General features: G+C 36.5%; 2 protein-coding genes across 4 annotated transcripts; one reads left to right on the forward strand and one right to left on the reverse strand.

The window, feature by feature from the left end:
• Positions 1-68: 68 nt before the first annotated feature.
• cln3 (CLN3 lysosomal/endosomal transmembrane protein, battenin) lies at positions 69-7,711 on the forward strand. Of its 2 annotated transcripts, none has more exons than XM_060892243.1 (15): positions 69-305; positions 379-415; positions 1,654-1,750; positions 1,932-2,012; positions 2,270-2,349; positions 2,662-2,747; positions 2,833-2,905; positions 3,910-4,053; positions 4,175-4,323; positions 4,408-4,490; positions 4,869-4,937; positions 5,060-5,115; positions 5,226-5,319; positions 6,219-6,359; positions 6,430-7,711. In XM_060892243.1, exons 1-15 carry the CDS (start codon positions 251-253, stop codon positions 6,544-6,546), a joined length of 1,362 nt encoding a protein of 453 aa, XP_060748226.1. In that variant the 5' UTR covers positions 69-250; the 3' UTR covers positions 6,547-7,711. The 2 variants fall into 2 exon arrangements, with proteins under 2 accessions (XP_060748226.1, XP_060748227.1); XM_060892244.1 differs by having other exon boundaries at positions 4,438-4,490.
• Positions 7,712-8,230: 519 nt separating this feature from the next.
• Positions 8,231-13,579, reverse strand: nudt9 (nudix (nucleoside diphosphate linked moiety X)-type motif 9). Of its 2 annotated transcripts, none has more exons than XM_060892246.1 (8): positions 13,444-13,579; positions 12,566-12,796; positions 12,372-12,461; positions 12,189-12,275; positions 10,253-10,364; positions 10,028-10,174; positions 9,859-9,940; positions 8,231-8,961 (listed from the first exon to the last, which is right to left on the reverse strand). In XM_060892246.1, the coding sequence occupies exons 1-8, from the start codon at positions 13,527-13,529 to the stop codon at positions 8,813-8,815; spliced, it is 984 nt and encodes a 327-aa protein (XP_060748229.1). In that variant the 5' UTR covers positions 13,530-13,579; the 3' UTR covers positions 8,231-8,812. The 2 variants fall into 2 exon arrangements, with proteins under 2 accessions (XP_060748229.1, XP_060748228.1); XM_060892245.1 differs by having other exon boundaries at positions 8,231-8,958; positions 9,856-9,940.
• Between the last annotated feature and the right edge of the window lie 2,609 nt (positions 13,580-16,188).

Consider the following 16,188-nt stretch of genomic DNA (forward strand, 5'->3'; position numbering starts at 1 on the left):
TCCAGTCTGATTGGTGCAGTTTTCTATGAGTACGAGGTTTTATCCAATCAAAGTATAGGAGGCGGGCATTGTCAGAATATCGGTGTTGTCAAAACATGAAACGTTGATATGGCTGAAAACCTGAAACTTTTTTATGGAACTGAAAGAAAGAGGTTTGTTTTCGTTGTGGGTTTGCTGACAACTCAAAACTGAGTTTTATCTCATTTAAACCCACCTGCGAAGTTAAAGATTGTGTGATTTTGTCTTCACCATGGATCAGAGAGACAGTGTTAATGCTGATCCTGATGTATTGACTGGATCACAAGGTACGTAGCTAAACAAATTTTGTGCAAACTTCACTTAGTTTGTCTTATTGTTTATTATGCGTTTTGTCTTTAGGTCGCTGTCAGCGATTGAGGAATCAAAGCGGGTTTTGGTGAGTCCTATCAGCCAGTACACAATATAATACACTACAGAAATACTATATTAGATATGGTATGTTTATATATTAGTTATAGTTCACTACATACTATCTTAAATATCCATAAAATATACTACTGCCTGTATATTAAACTGCTGACCCTAATATTAATACACTACAGATCCGAATAGCATGTCATATGACCATATGCTACTAGACTACAGACCAATATAATATAATTCAGATATAAATAATGTACCACAGACCCACATAACACACTACAGACTCAGATAATAATGGACTGCAGGCTTCCATAGGGTCTGAACCCTGTAGGATTTAATTATCATGCCAGATATTCTGTAGTACTGTTTCAGTCATAGCTGAGAAAAATGATCAGAATCAGAATCAGATCAGAAAGAGCTTTATTGCCAGGCATGTTTTCATATGCGAGGAATTTGTTATAGTGACAAGCTCCACAGTATAGCAGAATGACATATACAATATAGACAAATTGTATGCACAAATGTACAAGTGTGAAATGTTTAATTGAAATATACATAGTATATGTTTTAAGTAAATAGTGTGTGAGATTAGTGTGTGTTCCGTGTATTTTAAGTTTTCATCAGATGGATTGCCTGAGGGAAGAAACTGTTCATATGTCTGGTCGTTCTGGTGCTCAAGGCTCTGTTGCAATAATAATAATAATACACAATATGATGAGCGTTATGTTGTTTCGTTGACATAATCGTTGACTTGTCTGACACACGTGTCTGTCATCATCAGAGACGGGTGACCTCGGTTTACATGATTGATTACATCTGTATGTAAACCCATATCTGCAACAAACATTTAATGGTCGATAAAATATCCAGCATTTCTGGGCTCAGTGCAAATGTGGTATCTTGTGGTTTTCTTTCCTGTATCTTGCTTTTTACTTCTGGCCCTTCACCGCTTCTCTTTTCCGAGGTAATCAGTGGACTATTTATGCCACAATCATGATTGGAGCATATTACCAATATGATATCATTATGAAAATCTAATACCTGGAATAAGTTAACCCTCTTTATTCTTACTACACTTCATGAAACAATTCAAGGGTTAATACATATGTAATGCAATGTATAATTAATATTATATATTTATAAATATTTATCAATGTATAATTAATATCATGTACTTTTCATAGTTGGACATAGTTAGACAGAAGCTTCAAGGTTCACTGTCCCTTTTTTTTTTAATGATTATTAATCTAGGTTGCTTGGTTTGTGCAATAACTTTGCCTATGTGGTGATGCTGAGTGCCGCCCATGACATCTTAAAACAACAGGAGTCTCAGAATGTGACGGTGCCTGTAAGTGTTGATTTCTTTATTAATTTATTTTTATGTTTGTTGTCTATACATGACTCGAGCTGTCATGAATTTTAATGTGTTAAGTTAGAGGTTAATCTAATTCGTAAGATTACATTTGAAAGTACTTCCAGCTGAAGAAAATTACATCATTTGTCCCTCTATGTATTTTATATTCTCCAAGACTCCAGGACTCTTACATTCACACAGTGGAAACAACAGCAGCAGCAGCAGCCGCTATGACTGCAACCCTGTGTCTACTGCAGTAAGTCTTTAACACTCATATTCCTGCACTTTCGTTTCTCTCAATCCGGTAGGAAACTTTAAGCAAACAATTTTATGTAAGATTAATGTGACTTTTGTTTTTGGTTTGGTTCTGGTACTTCTACTTGTCTGTGACTGGTACAACAGAAAACAGTTTATTTTTTGGCACCAGTCCTCTGCAAAATTTCACCTCTATTGTGTTATTGTTTTATAGCTTCATATTACAATGAATTAATATGAATTTATTTCTGTTTTCAGGCAGTCCTTCTGGCTGACATCTTACCCACTCTACTGATCAAACTAACAGCACCATTTCTCATACACAAAATGCCTTATGGGTAATTCCCCCCCCTCTTGCTGGCCATTGGTATGCAATGGCTTTTGTTACTGGCTTTGTTTTGTTTGCTTGATAACCTTTCATTACATTGTAATTGACCTTTTGGGCACCTAGGAACTCTTTAAAAAAAATACAAACTACTCTACTGCATTAAGAATTTAGTGATTAATAAATGAATTAATGTTTCTAGTATAAAGGAGCAGTTTACTACAAATGAATGCAAGACAGAAGGCTTTGCATGCTATCACAAGGTTGTGTGGTATCTGCTTCACATTATTGCTGTGTCTTGATCTCCATGTACTTTGATTGGCAGTTTCCGTATTCTGGCGTGTGTCGCCACAGCAATGATTAGCTTCTTGGTGGTGTCATTTTCTTCAACCGTGTGGATGAGCATATTAGGTAATGTGTGTGTTTCTATATGTGAGTGTGTGTTTCTCTTATTTCGTCACTGTGCTGACCGTTGTGTTACTGGTTTTGTCTGTAGGTGTGATCTTTGCCAGTGTGAGTTCAGGACTAGGCGAGCTCTCCTTCCTTTCCCTCACAGTGTATTTCAGCAGGTAAGACTTGTTTAACATGGGTAACAAGTTAAGAAGCCTTTATTATAATTTTTAACCATATACAGCTGGTAGAGTACACTGTAATAATGAAACGATGTTCCTCCAGGACCATGCTGCTATATATAAAAAAAGTAAATAACAATAAATCAACAATAAATCCAAAAATTTCAAATAACTAAATAAAATAAAAAACTGTAGGATTTTGCTGTGTATGTGTGTATATGTATGGAAATAGTTCCCCTAGGTCACTGTAAACTCTGGGTGAACCTAATCCTACATAATTTCTGACTTAACATTCTTATTTGCATATTTGTTTGTGTGCCACGCTTTAAATAAAGGTATGTCTCTCACCTTTGCATCAGTGTGAATAACAGGCTTGACACTTGGCTATCACTGTAACTGAGCCCTGCATTATAGCATGATTAAGTCATTTTAGAATCGATTCTGAATCATGAAGGAGTCATTTTTTGAATCCGTTCTTCATGCTTTGATAGAACCTCTTCAAACTCATCTGATTCAGCTTCGTGTGTCAGCTATGCAGCATTAGTGTTAATGGCACAAGAATTTTAAAGGAAAAGTTGTTATGATGTATTAGGAGTTGCTTTATCTTTAAAATGAAAGGTGAATGAAGGAAAGCTTTTGTCAGATACACATGGATATTTAGTCTAGATGCTTGTGGTGTAGATTAGAGGTGGATGAAACTCTATTGGAAAAACGAGTCGGATATTCGATTCATTGAACAGACTGTACAAAGGAGTCGACTCCTTTGAACAGACTGTTCAAAGGAGTCGACTCACTCAATTGAATCCTAAACTTCAAAGATTTTACAGTGGTGCTGATGAAATGTGATGGTGTATATTTAACTGATCAGCAATGAAACAACCCTGAGTTATTTCCTTATTTCTCCGCATTTCCTGTTTGTATGTGTTCATATTAATTCCTAAATGGTTAGCTTGTGTATTGTGCATGTATGTGTTTTAAATATTTTTCTGTCTGTCTGTCAGTAATGTGCTGAGTGGATGGGGATCAGGTACAGGAGGAGCAGGAGTCACCGGCGCTGTTCTTTATTCTGCTTTCACTCAGGCTGGGCTTTCACCTCGGGTTACTCTGCTCATAATGCTGATCATCCCTGCCGTTATGATGATCAGGTCAGAGCTGCTTTTTCAACATTCTCTGAAGGCTGATTTAGCATCACCACCAGCATATTAATGTACATTAAGCATCAGTTATCAGGTTCCTGCTTCTTCACATTCTTCACTTTCTTTTCAGTTACTTTTTCCTGCTAGATTTCCCTCCTCCATTTACACACTGGAGGTCCGGGTCTGGTTTGTCCTCTGAGGGAGATTTTCAGGAACAGAGACCCTTAATAGTGGATGATAACAACGAAGACTGTGTTCCAGATGAGAAAGGGAGGAGAGGTGAGATGTACTACATTTGTTTGCTGGAATAACGTTTGTGTGTATAAGTTTGTTGTTTGTGTAATGTGACTTCAAATCATTTAGATAACAGGAATGCTTTCTACCTCCTGACAGAGGACCAACACACCAGACCCCTGACCTTCTCAGACAAACTACACATCCTAAAAGTGAGCCGTGTGTGTGTATATCCGCAGATATGTGTGTATGCATGTGTGTGTGGATGCACATGAGCTGCATATGGGTGTGTTTGCATGCACACCTGTGTGTGCACACATGGCAGATATTACTTCTTATGTTTGCCTGTGTCTCCATTAGCATTTGTAATCATTTGTATTTGCATTTGTATTTGTATGTAATGTGATTAATGTAATGTGTAATGTGATGTAATGTGTTTAATCTATCAAATTACTTCTCAGATGTTTGGTGCCAGATATTTCTGTGTATCTCCAGCTCAATCAAATGGAGTCAAATGGACACTTCACCAAAAAAAGAGTGGTAACACCTACAGACTATTAACTGTGTGTGTGTGTGTTTTACCATTTCAGGGTCTGCTAAAATTCACTGTTCCTCTATGCGTGGTCTACTTTGCAGAATATTTCATTAACCAGGGACTAGTAAGTGTAACACATGAGGGTTAGAAATTCAACTATATTTCCCTTTTAGTTCCATTAGAAGGCTTGATATTAAGAGAGAAATATTATTTTCTCCTTTCTCTGTTCTCTTTTTCACTCTGCAGCTGGAGTTGCTCTACTTCCCTGATTCCAGTTTGTCTCATGCAGAGCAATATCGTTGGTAGGATTCAGTCCAAACGTCTGAATGAAACAGAAACACCAAAAAACAACCCAGAATATTTTTTTATTTATTAATTCTTTTTGTATGACTGATCAGTGTGTTTGTTTCAGGTATCAGACTCTGTACCAGATTGGCGTGTTCATATCCCGCACCTCACTCTACTGCTTTAAGTTCAGGAGAGTCTGGGTGCTTTCTCTGCTGCAGGTGTGTAAAAAGATTGTAAATATATTTTCTCATACAACAAAGGAATATAAGGGTAAAAGACATTAAGGGCAAACACAAGAGAAGAAGCACAGAAGATTAATAGAGACTGCAAACATTTCGACTCCTAGGTCCAGAAAGCATACAGAGTTTTAGCATTGAGCATGATCTCTGGTGTGGATTTCTTTTTCCTTTGGCAACCAGTATTTCTTTAGTGTTGTAGATGAATCCCTGGAATATTTTTTTACAGGATCTGTATAAACCCTGATAGATCCACATAATTCCATACAGACACCAGGCGTTGGTTAGGTTCGTTTCACATAAAAGTAGAATTGAATGAATAAATAAATATGGAAAGTAACATTTAACTTTTTATTGAATTTAGATGAGGAGTCTTAGATGAGAGACACAGTTAAGCCTGAAATCAAATTATGGGTCACTTTTATCGACCTAGATTAGATCAATCAAAATGTACTCTAAAAATGAAAACACAACAGGATATTCCTAGAACATTCAAGGGAAAAAGAGAATTTCATTTGAAGTGTGTTAAGTGTTTCGTGACAGGACCAAAGAGCATCCCAGGATGAATTTCCTTTAAAAGTCTAAAAGGTGCTTTCACACCTAGTAGCTCATGGTGCAACATGGAAGTCAATGCATTTGGGTCGTTAGCATCTTGGTTTGGTTTAGTGTCACTCTGCATGTGATTCATTCTCTGAAAACAGACTAATTTATTGATGAGAAACACAGTGATGGAAAAAGAGTTAAACTTTTACCAAGTACATGTAGAAATCCCAGAATTCACCCAAGCTTGGAAAACATAAAGACAGAGCTTCATAGATTAAAAGATAATTCTATATGTAAATTGAATACACTTAAAAACTAACCTCTTCTTTGTCTTTCAGTGTGTGAACGCAGTTGTGCTGCTTATTTCGGTGTATTACCAGTTCTGGCCAAGTGTTTGGGTTGTATTTGCAGTAGTTCTGTATGAAGGTTTGCTTGGAGGAGCCGCCTACGTTAACGTCTTCTACTTAATCAGAGTTGAGGTGCGTTCACTTTAATGGTTTTTAGCTTGCATACAGCAAATCACTGTGTACTGACTGTTTTGTGTTTCAGACTGGGGAGCATGAGAGGGAATTTGCGATGGCTGCAGCGAGTGTAGGAGACAGTATTGGCATCGCTCTCTCTGTAGCACCGGCCATCCCAATCCACAACTACTTCTGTTCTCTGTGAGGAAGACAGACGTTAGTGGTCTTAATGTTGTGGACAACTGTGAGGAGCAGCAGTCTTCTTCCTGTAGTCGTATAAGTTGTAAGAACACAAGTCAACAAGCAATAACTACAGGTGTTTGTCAACTTGTAACTCGCATATGTCGTCCCCACGTTTTAACATGGTGGTATATTTCAAAAAATGGACGTAAATGTGTTTTCCTAGAACATTCCTGCCTAGCGTGAACAGACTGCATAACACTGTAGTGTTGGCAGGTCACTCTTGCCACAGACAGACCCGATACAAACCTTTGTTTGTTTTATTTTAATCAGAATTGCTGCTTATGCTACCTTACAGGGAACGCGGTGAGGAACGTATTAATCACATTTTCACGTAGGAAGGCTTACAGAGGCCAATGATTCTTTAGCAGAGATGGGGGACTCAAGTCATATGACTTGACTCGAGTCAGACTTAAGTCGCAAATTTGAGACTTGAGACTTGCTTGACAAATATTAAAAAAAGACTCGACTTGACTTTGACTTGACATTCATGACTTGAGACTTACTTGTGACTTGCACATGTGTGACTTACTCCCACCTCTTTTCTTTAGTGTCACTGTGATTGACTTGGAAGAAAACCAATAATCTCCCGGTGAAACAGCAAACGATTTTCTGTTGCCTTTGCGTTTTTATCACCTTGTTAAAATATATTGTAGTGCGTTTTGCAATAATATCCACTTGAAATGTCAATGTATAGAGCCTGAAAAAGGAATATTTTATTTTTTTGCTCTTTTTAAGTTGCTTTTTAAGCAGGTCTGGCAACCACATCAAACTGAAATTCATATATAATAAATTTCAAAAACAATTGAGTGTAAATCTAGGCACAAATGCTTCAGACAGAAGCATCAATTGGTTCATATAAGTAAACCGACATACGAAATATGTCCCAAATTTTTTTTATTTTCCTTTAGCCTTTCCTGACTTAGAAGTGCAGTAATTATGACTGTGATTTAAACATTCCTATTTCACTATATATACTGAATATTATTTATTGTGAAATTACGTGTGCTTGTGAGACAGTTCCACATTAACCTGTTTCTGTCTCGGGTCATGCCGACTGTGAGCCTGTTTAATTATTAATAATAATGACTTCCTGAATGCTGTTCTAAATTAAAGTGATTAAATATATAGACTTGGGAAATGATTTCTCAGCTTGACAGGTGACAAGCCAAATAAAACAGTCATTAAAAAAAAAAAAAGATAGTTACTAGGTCTTATAGTGAGAATAATAAGCCTTATTAAATGTACTTATACAATTAATCTTTTAGAAAGTTTCAACAAATAAGAGCAGTCTAAACATAAATACATGAATAGGAAAGAGGTTAAAATGGTCACAAAGATGCGTATTCAAAGTGCAATTATATGCATGACACCAGATGTGAGAGAGATGAATGTGTGTGCATTACAGAATAGGAATCTTGTAGCAGATGTTTTGTGAATAAAGTTTAAATTTTGCTTTTAAAAAAAAAATCTTTCCGTTTTGGGACACTCTGTAGTCCTTGCTCAATGTTTCTATAATTATTATTTGGAAAAGAAATTTTATATTAAAAATTATGTATTTATTTCTCTTCTGCACTCATGTAACATGTACTGTACAGTTCATCAGTGGAAATATAAAAGAGCCACAAGACCTAATTAAAACAAATTAATGAAACAGAGCAAAGTAGTTTATTAGTTAGTAAAGATAAAGGGATAAAACAGAGACTATGATTTTAAGTAATAGAGAGACTTCAAGGTGTATTTATTATAAGTGTCACAATACAGTGGTTACTTGTAGTCTTCTTTTATTCAATCCTAAATGTCTTTAAAATTTACCTTCATTTCCCAACCTCTAAAATGTCTTTAGGTTGCACACATACAGTTTAGAATACGTACTAGACGACATGACCATCTGATCCTTCCATGTACATGCAAGTGGTTACTGGGGTGTGTTCTGGCTTTTTTCCCCACAGCAAGTATATACTGTAAAATAAACTCAGACTGAAACTGCTGTCAGAGTCAGTTGTACTGATGATGATGATCTTTAGAGAAACAGGTTTAAGTACTTAATTTTAGACTGTATGGTCTACAAAAGAACACAATCAAAAGCCAGGCCACAGTCTGCAACTTCTGTCTCAATGTAGACATTCGGTTATTTATGACTAATGTCACACGATACAAGGGTAACATTATTGTGCACAAATGTTATTTCTTTTGACAGTATCTTCACAGGCACTAGTCATTTCCCTATTTTACCAGTGGGCTTGTTTTTCCTCCGCTACTGACTGGAGGAATTGTGAGTGACTGGCATACAGGGGCTGTGTAGAATCGACGTCGCACCAGCTCACCTGTCCCGCATCGTCGCCTGCTTGCAGAGGCAGCTCGCTTACACTGTCACCTGAGTCACAAGGAGAAACAAGAGTTTAGAAATTATTTAAAGCTGTTATATCACATGTTGTTTTCTTTAGGGGTTAGGTTAACTCTCAGTGAACAATCTCAGTATACAGACCAAAATGGTCAGTGATGTTAACTAGCTAACATTTAATATTATAAAATTGAGCTCATTAGTTTACATCTTTCAGAATCTCAAATCAAAAAAAAAATTAAGATTTAATACCAACCCTGAATAATCTTTTTCACAAAATGGATGTTTATATATAGGCCACAAGACACAATAACCGACAAATGAAGCAGTTCAAAATTTTACACATGCTTGAGTTTTAAGACTGTGTTGCTACCTGAACGATCAGAGACTGTTTTTATGTTTTGTGGGAGCTGTTCACAAGTGTCTTGTTAGTCTTAAGCAGTTAAACTTCCCACAGTTCCTCAGAAAAATCCTCCAGCTTATTTGCATTCCCTGCATCTGCATATACACTATATACTTTTACAAAAGCTGCAAATATTCACTGAGGTTCAACACCATACACTGTGTCGGGGGTGTAAACTTTTGAACAGACTGGTTGGTGGAACTTTTTAAGCTTCTGAAGCTACATAACTTGTATATAAAAATGTATATGTGGAATTTATACATTTCTGTAAAGCCATACAAATAAAAATATATTTAAATTTCCAGTCAAACAGCCGTTAAGTTCAATATTAAATAAAATATTTACAAACTTTATACTGTTGAGGACCTTTGCATGACGTAAATGATATGAAATGAAACAATAAATGATGGGAAAATGTATTTAACAGAAACAGATATCAAACCCAGGTTTTACATACTGTACAGTCACCTTATGACCTTAAATTTATTATGTATAACGTGGATTATTTCATTTGTGTGGTCGGTTACCCATTTCGTCATGAAAATTAACTGCAACTGTTTCCATCCAGGAATTGTCTGTGTTTCTCGGGTCATCCACATAACCTTTGTAAACCTAAAGAAGTAAAAGCATGACTGTATCAAGGTGCAAGAGAATTATTTCTTCTGTAGTTTTACTTTATTACAGAGATCATTTCTGAACCTGAAAACTAGGTGTGCTGAAGAGTTTTGAGATCCGTGCATGGAGGTCTTTGCGCTCTTGTGGAGAAGCTTGAAGAGAATTCAAAGCTTCCTCTGTGAATTCTCGCTGCAGAGTCAGAGACACCATCTCTCCTGGGTCCACCATACCCTAAACACATAGGTACAGATTAGAAAACACCAGAATGCATATGGAACTCATAAATGTATGTAATGTATACACACTGACCCCAGGGATGGCCCATTCTCCACAGTCATTTCTCTTGATGGACACAAACTGCAACACAGGTCGTTTAGTGACATCATGAGACACGCGCTTGCCTGCAGAATCCCGCTTCCACCTGGGACGGAGAAGAAGAGGGATGGTTACAGATGATCCTATGCATGAAAAACAAAAGACCAAATGCTATCTAATGCTATGTTCAGACATAAAACGACCAAAGTTCATTGCGGAGCGTTGGTGATTAGATGTGGACGTGGAAAAGTTGAAATATTTTTACGTTTATTCAAATATGGAGCAGTACTTTGCTTCTCCTTCATCTAGTATGATATATAATGCATATACACATTGCTGAATTTTATATATGATACTATATATGAGCCTCAAATATCCCTTCAAAAGGTTTCATTTTAGTGGCAAGAAAACAGATTTGAAATGCTTTGTGCTCCACCCACCAATAACCGTATCACTATGGCAACCAGTAGTAAGAATCGTTGTATGCGTGACATAGCTTAACTATCTCATCACAGAAAAAGTCACAATCGCAAAAATCGTGTATGTTGCGCGTTCATCGTAAAAACAATATCCAAGGTATCCAGGCATCTTATGCAATAATTCTAGTTTAACACTCACATGCTCCATTTTGCTGGATTTTCTTAATGCTATATACAAATTCTAAAATTCTTTACTGTTCACATACATGATCATAGACAGTATGACGTGCTGTAAAAGCTTTTTTTAACTGAAAAATATGGAAAGTATAATACATTAATACAGATAGAACTGACATGAATATGTTTATATGAATACACTATGACTATAAATAAAGTGCAAATGCCTGCAATTATGTGCCATTTTTATATTAAAATCTGTATCATTGTACAAGCTGTTCTTTTGCATGCGGTCCAAACCCTTGCAGGAGGAAATGGTGGGAAGAAAATCAATAAGCCCAAAAGAGCATGTGGAGTTAGTGTGATAATGGAGTAATAATACTTTTAACTTCCTAAAAGCATTCAGAGTGCTTATTGATCTCAGGACAGATCAATATTTATGCTTTGATAATCCATTCAGTCAATATAAGATATTTCTCTCTATAGACTGTAGAAAATACACTTGGCTCATCAGCAATGCTGTTAATTAGCTTTTAAAAATGAAACATTCCTGAATGCTTTGGTTTTGGTAATGCTTTGGTTATTCTGAGTGCAGACGTAATTGCAAAAATCTTGTGATGAGCCACTAATGTGACATTTCTCCCAAACTGCATGTGGTGCTACAGTCAGGGGGAGAAAACAGTACTAAACTATCTTTAAGTCACTGGAGGGTTACCATTAAAGGAAGATCACATACTGTATGTAGTGAATCTTACTGCTTGAGTATATGTTCTAGTGCTCTAGCTACTGCAAGACAAACATGGATCTTCATTAAAATAAATAAATAAAAATAATCCAAGTGATGTGAAAAGCAGAGTGATAAAGTGGTGGCTCACAATCTTAAAAATACTACTTTAAACTCATTTCAAACTATGCCAGTTCAAAAAGATTTATTTTACTAATAATAAATAAATAAATAAATAAATAAATAAATAAAAAAAACTTCTTTCTTTAATCTAATCAGAATTTAGAGATATTTATAGGGAATTTGTAGTAAACAAACAAAAATATAAATGTTTAATTAAATCATTTTCTTCAAAATAAAAAAAATACATTTTATCTAATTAATCTGTTTTTCATTTCCACAAATGGAAGTTTAATTTTTTCCAAAAGTAAAAGGCTTGAAAAGGCTTAAAAGGCCCAATAGTTCTAAAAAATACATCACTCTAATTTTCCAAAAAGTGTACGTTCTTACTGCAGTATGATTTTAAACTGCACAAGTGTGTAGCTGAAATTAATGTTTATTTAAAGAATAGCAGTGTACTGAAAATACATCTCATGCAGGGACACCGTACCTGGTAACTATAGGATCTGCAGCATGGTTAGGACCCCACCTGCCAAGAAGGCCCCGACCAGTCAGACCAGTTCTTCCCCTAGGGTTACTGAAAGAGGTTAAAATGGAAACTGTGTGTGAAATGCCTGTGACGGAAAGTGAGTTTGTGTAAATGCACAGGATAATGACTTAGTGCTTGTCTTACAGTGGATGACCATCCTGTATGCTATAATCTCCCTCATGGCTCCGCCTATCCACAGACCCATCAAGCACGTTAAACCGGGGACAGAAAGAACTGAACAAGAAATAGAGCCATTAGTGGCTGAAATGCCAATTGCATTACCATAGGTACAGCACACTTAGTCAAGCTAGAAATGTACAGTAAAGACAAGAACACACCCAATGTCTGGATCAGCCCAGGCAGGGTTCTGCAGCACAGGAGGTGCGGTGTAGTTTACCGGACTGTAATCTGGCCACACAGTCGCCCAGCTCACTTTATCGTCTGGAACAGGGAAGCGATGTTTGTCTGAGCCAGGGTACACTGTACATCGGGCCTTGATATGTGTTGCAGATGACATTGAGACAGAACTTAAAGTACACACACTTGATACTCTGGTGTTGATGGATTTACTGTGCACAGACAGAGACACAAAACAGTCGAGATTAGAGCAAGCAAAGAATGAATGAAATCCATTGATCCACATCTAAGTGAAAGATTCGTACGTTCTGTACAGAAAGTTTAGCCTAAAAAATAATGTTCTTTTATACCACAGTTCTGTTAAGATTGGTCAGGAAGTGGTAATTATTGTTCTTTAACAGGAACTCTGTAAATTATTTCAGCTGCAATGTGTAGGAACCATATGCACCAATAACGCCACAGCTTTCTGAAAGGAGACCTTTCTTTGTCTTGAATGGAAGAAGTCTCTATTGTACATCTTTTTTTGATAAGATCATTTTCAAAGATTTGGGATTTCTTGATAACAAGACAAGCTTTGTTTTGCTTTGTTTGGTTAAGAGAAAAACTCAAAGCTGCTGCATAGTGATAAGAGGAAATAACTTGTTTAGTGAACAGTGAAAACAGATTAAAATGACATGCTATTCATTCAATAATTAGTAAAAGAAAATCATAATTGTTGATAGGTAAATTGCTGTATTAGCCTCCTAACCACATTAGACCTGTCTGTCATTGGTTATTTACCTATAGACAGTATAAATCAATATAGGTTTTAATTTCTAGAATTCTAAGAAGTAAACAACATTCATTTCAATAAACGTACCAGAATCCACGAACAGTGAACGGTAATGTCACAAGTGTAAGAGCGATATGCACCGAGCCTGTCCAGTTTCTTAACACTTGTTTCATTACAGAAAAAAACCGGCAGTATCCAGGAAGTGAACATTAGAGATTAAATCATTGACTGTTTATTCACACTGCGCATGCGCACCATTTATTACGCCCGACCGCGCCTCATGATCGGTACTGCGCATGCGTGTCATTTTTTTTTTTACGCTATTAGCGTATGTTTGTAAACAAACCGACTCCAGCAGAACGTCTACGGAGCAGAGGTTACTTTCTACTGAAATATGTACCTGTTTTTGTTTCGTCAACAAACCACTATTTTCACGTCTGTCGTATTTGTTAATTTATGTGATTTTACAGAAACGCAAACCTAATTTTTATCAGAAAACGTCATATTGGAACTGGGCGTTATCTAACTTACTCGGTGGCGACACCTACCGGTGAAGAGATATTGTGCAAATAGTCAAGTCAAGTCAAAAAGATTTTATGGTCATGCTGTTGCAGTATGAGACAACGTTTCTCCAGGACCAGGGTGCTATATAGAACAAAGACAGAGATATAAGGACTTAGTAAGTTAGTCCTAGATACATAAAGTACATCTGTGCAACCTGGTGCCGGCAGTGCAGGACAAGACAAACAAGACAGAAAGACAGTGCAAACAAATAATACAAGACAAAACACAAAAGACAATAAACAGAAACAGCGCCGACCAGTGTAAATACTTTATGTTCAAACAATACTGCGTGTGCAAAAAAACTGGAACGAACACATTAGTATTGTAGCAGCAATTACCTGAAATATTGTAAAGGATTGTGCAAAACAGCAAAAGACTGAAATGTGAGACAGCATGTGCAAAGAGCAAAAAATCATTCTGCAAATAGCATGTAAACAGTTTGATGGATATATATTGGAAGTGTGTGTATTTGTTGTAGGTCTGTGCAGTCCATACACTTGGCACCCCTTGCTCAAGGACCCAACATTGATGTCTCAGCAGCTTGTGGGCTGATCAGTAACCCAAAGCCTTAACCACATCATGTTCATCTTCCAGCCTTTTGTGAACTTTGTGGTTATTGATTCATCACATTTGTTTCAGAAATTAAGTAAAAGTACAAGTTTTTGTGATACTTTAGCCAGAATTCAGAATATATTTGTTATTATGGCTTGACTAATGCAGAAATCTAGACAATTACAAAGGATTTCAAAACTTTATATGTGAATAGTGAGAACACTGGTGAGCTTGATGGACTCAGTACCAATGACACACATTCAAACTCCTTTTTATTGCATCTTTTTAATCAACATTTCCAACATTTCCAACATAAATAGAGACAGAGATGCCCGGGTATTAGGCAAAAAAAAACAAACATTTATACACATACAAAGAAACCCATACATACATAAATATTATGATGTGTTGTACCTCAGAATACTTATGAACATCATTACAATCAAAGATATAAAGTCCAGACCTGATGGAAAGCTTTAGTAGATGAGTGAGTGACACATTTTATAAATTCTAAAGGTTTTATTTCTCTAACAATCTTATGCCATCCCTTCAAAGAAGGGGATTTTTTTGCTGATCCAGCTTAACAGTATATTTTTCCTAGCAGCAAAGGCTAGGATATCAAATAACCGTCTAGTGGATTTTTTTTTTTAGCAAACAGCTCATTGGAAGACCTAAAACCAAAGATCCAAACATCCTCCTCATATATCGTACAACTTTTGACCAATGAGTCTGGATAACAGAACAATTCTAAATGCAATGAGTATATTCTACCACTTCCACTTTACATTTAAGGCATAAAGAAGAGTTATTCGGATCAAATTTACTTTGGAGGAATGGTGTAATGTGTCATCTATGCACAATCCTCAGCTGAATAACTCTGACCCTGTTACAGACAGAGATCCTGTTTGCCTGACGCCAGACAAAATCCCAATCCTTTTCAGTTATGATCAGATGAAACTCCCTTTCCCATAGTCTTCTAAGCTCTTGTGTGTTTGCTGCTTCATATAAGCAAAGTACTTTATAAAACTAGGAAATGCATCTGTTTATGCATCAGAGACTTTAGGAGGATCTCCTCAATAGGTGACATGGAGCGGTTAATGTTCAAATTAGTTTTGAAGGTATAATCTCTAATTTGGAGAAATCCAGATTTGGAGAAATGAACAGATCATTTGGTCTGCTTAAAAGCACACCAGATTTTAAATCCAGGATCTGAGAGACTTGCCTTAAACTCTGGGTTGTTATAAATGGTTGCTCTAGCCCTCCCCTCTATCCTACGTATAATGGTCCAAGCCTTTCACGTGTTAAGCACAATTGTGTTGTCGCATAATGCCTTAACATCTTTAGGACTTTTAACAAAAAGCTAATTTTGTAAAGCACAATTATTGTGAGCCCTCAAAATAAAGCCAAACGGATTTTGGATCTTCTCTGAATCTGCAATAAATCTGAGCTGAGAGCCCAATTGGTATTTTCTGCTGTATTTTCTAAGCCTCCCAAAGAGCAAGAGAGCTGCAACATTGCAAATTTTAGTCTAAGTTAGCCAGCTATTAAATTCTCTTGTTTAGCCATAAGATTGGTGTCATTTTAATGGATAAAGTAGCCTGAACATTATACACATTTTAACTGCAGCAATTCTACCAAGCCAGGAAAGTGGGAGATCCGACCATCATCAGGAATGATATGTTCATATCTTCTGGCTCTATTTAGGACATTCTGGAC

Source organism: Tachysurus vachellii, chromosome 18, assembly GCF_030014155.1.
Source record: "Tachysurus vachellii isolate PV-2020 chromosome 18, HZAU_Pvac_v1, whole genome shotgun sequence".
NCBI classification, from domain to species: Eukaryota; Metazoa; Chordata; class Actinopteri; order Siluriformes; family Bagridae; genus Tachysurus; species Tachysurus vachellii.

What these genes read in the sequence shown, in the direction of transcription:
- nudt9 (XM_060892246.1), bottom strand. Translation starts at nt 13,529, where the DNA reads ATGAAACAAGTGTTAAGAAACTGGACAGGCTCGGTGCATATCGCTCTT. An exon ending in TGGGCTGATCCAGACATTGG is followed by an intron (nt 12,462 to 12,565) that starts GTGTGTTCTTGT and finishes TTTCTTGTTCAG; the next exon opens with TTCTTTCTGTCCCCGGTTTA. An exon ending in AGTTAATTTTCATGACGAAA is followed by an intron (nt 8,962 to 9,858) that starts TGGGTAACCGAC and finishes CTCCTTGTGACT; the next exon opens with CAGGTGACAGTGTAAGCGAG.
- cln3 (XM_060892243.1), top strand. Translation starts at nt 251, where the DNA reads ATGGATCAGAGAGACAGTGTTAATGCTGATCCTGATGTATTGACTGGA. An exon ending in ATACACAAAATGCCTTATGG is followed by an intron (nt 2,350 to 2,661) that starts GTAATTCCCCCC and finishes TTTGATTGGCAG; the next exon opens with TTTCCGTATTCTGGCGTGTG. An exon ending in CATGCAGAGCAATATCGTTG is followed by an intron (nt 5,116 to 5,225) that starts GTAGGATTCAGT and finishes TGTTTGTTTCAG; the next exon opens with GTATCAGACTCTGTACCAGA.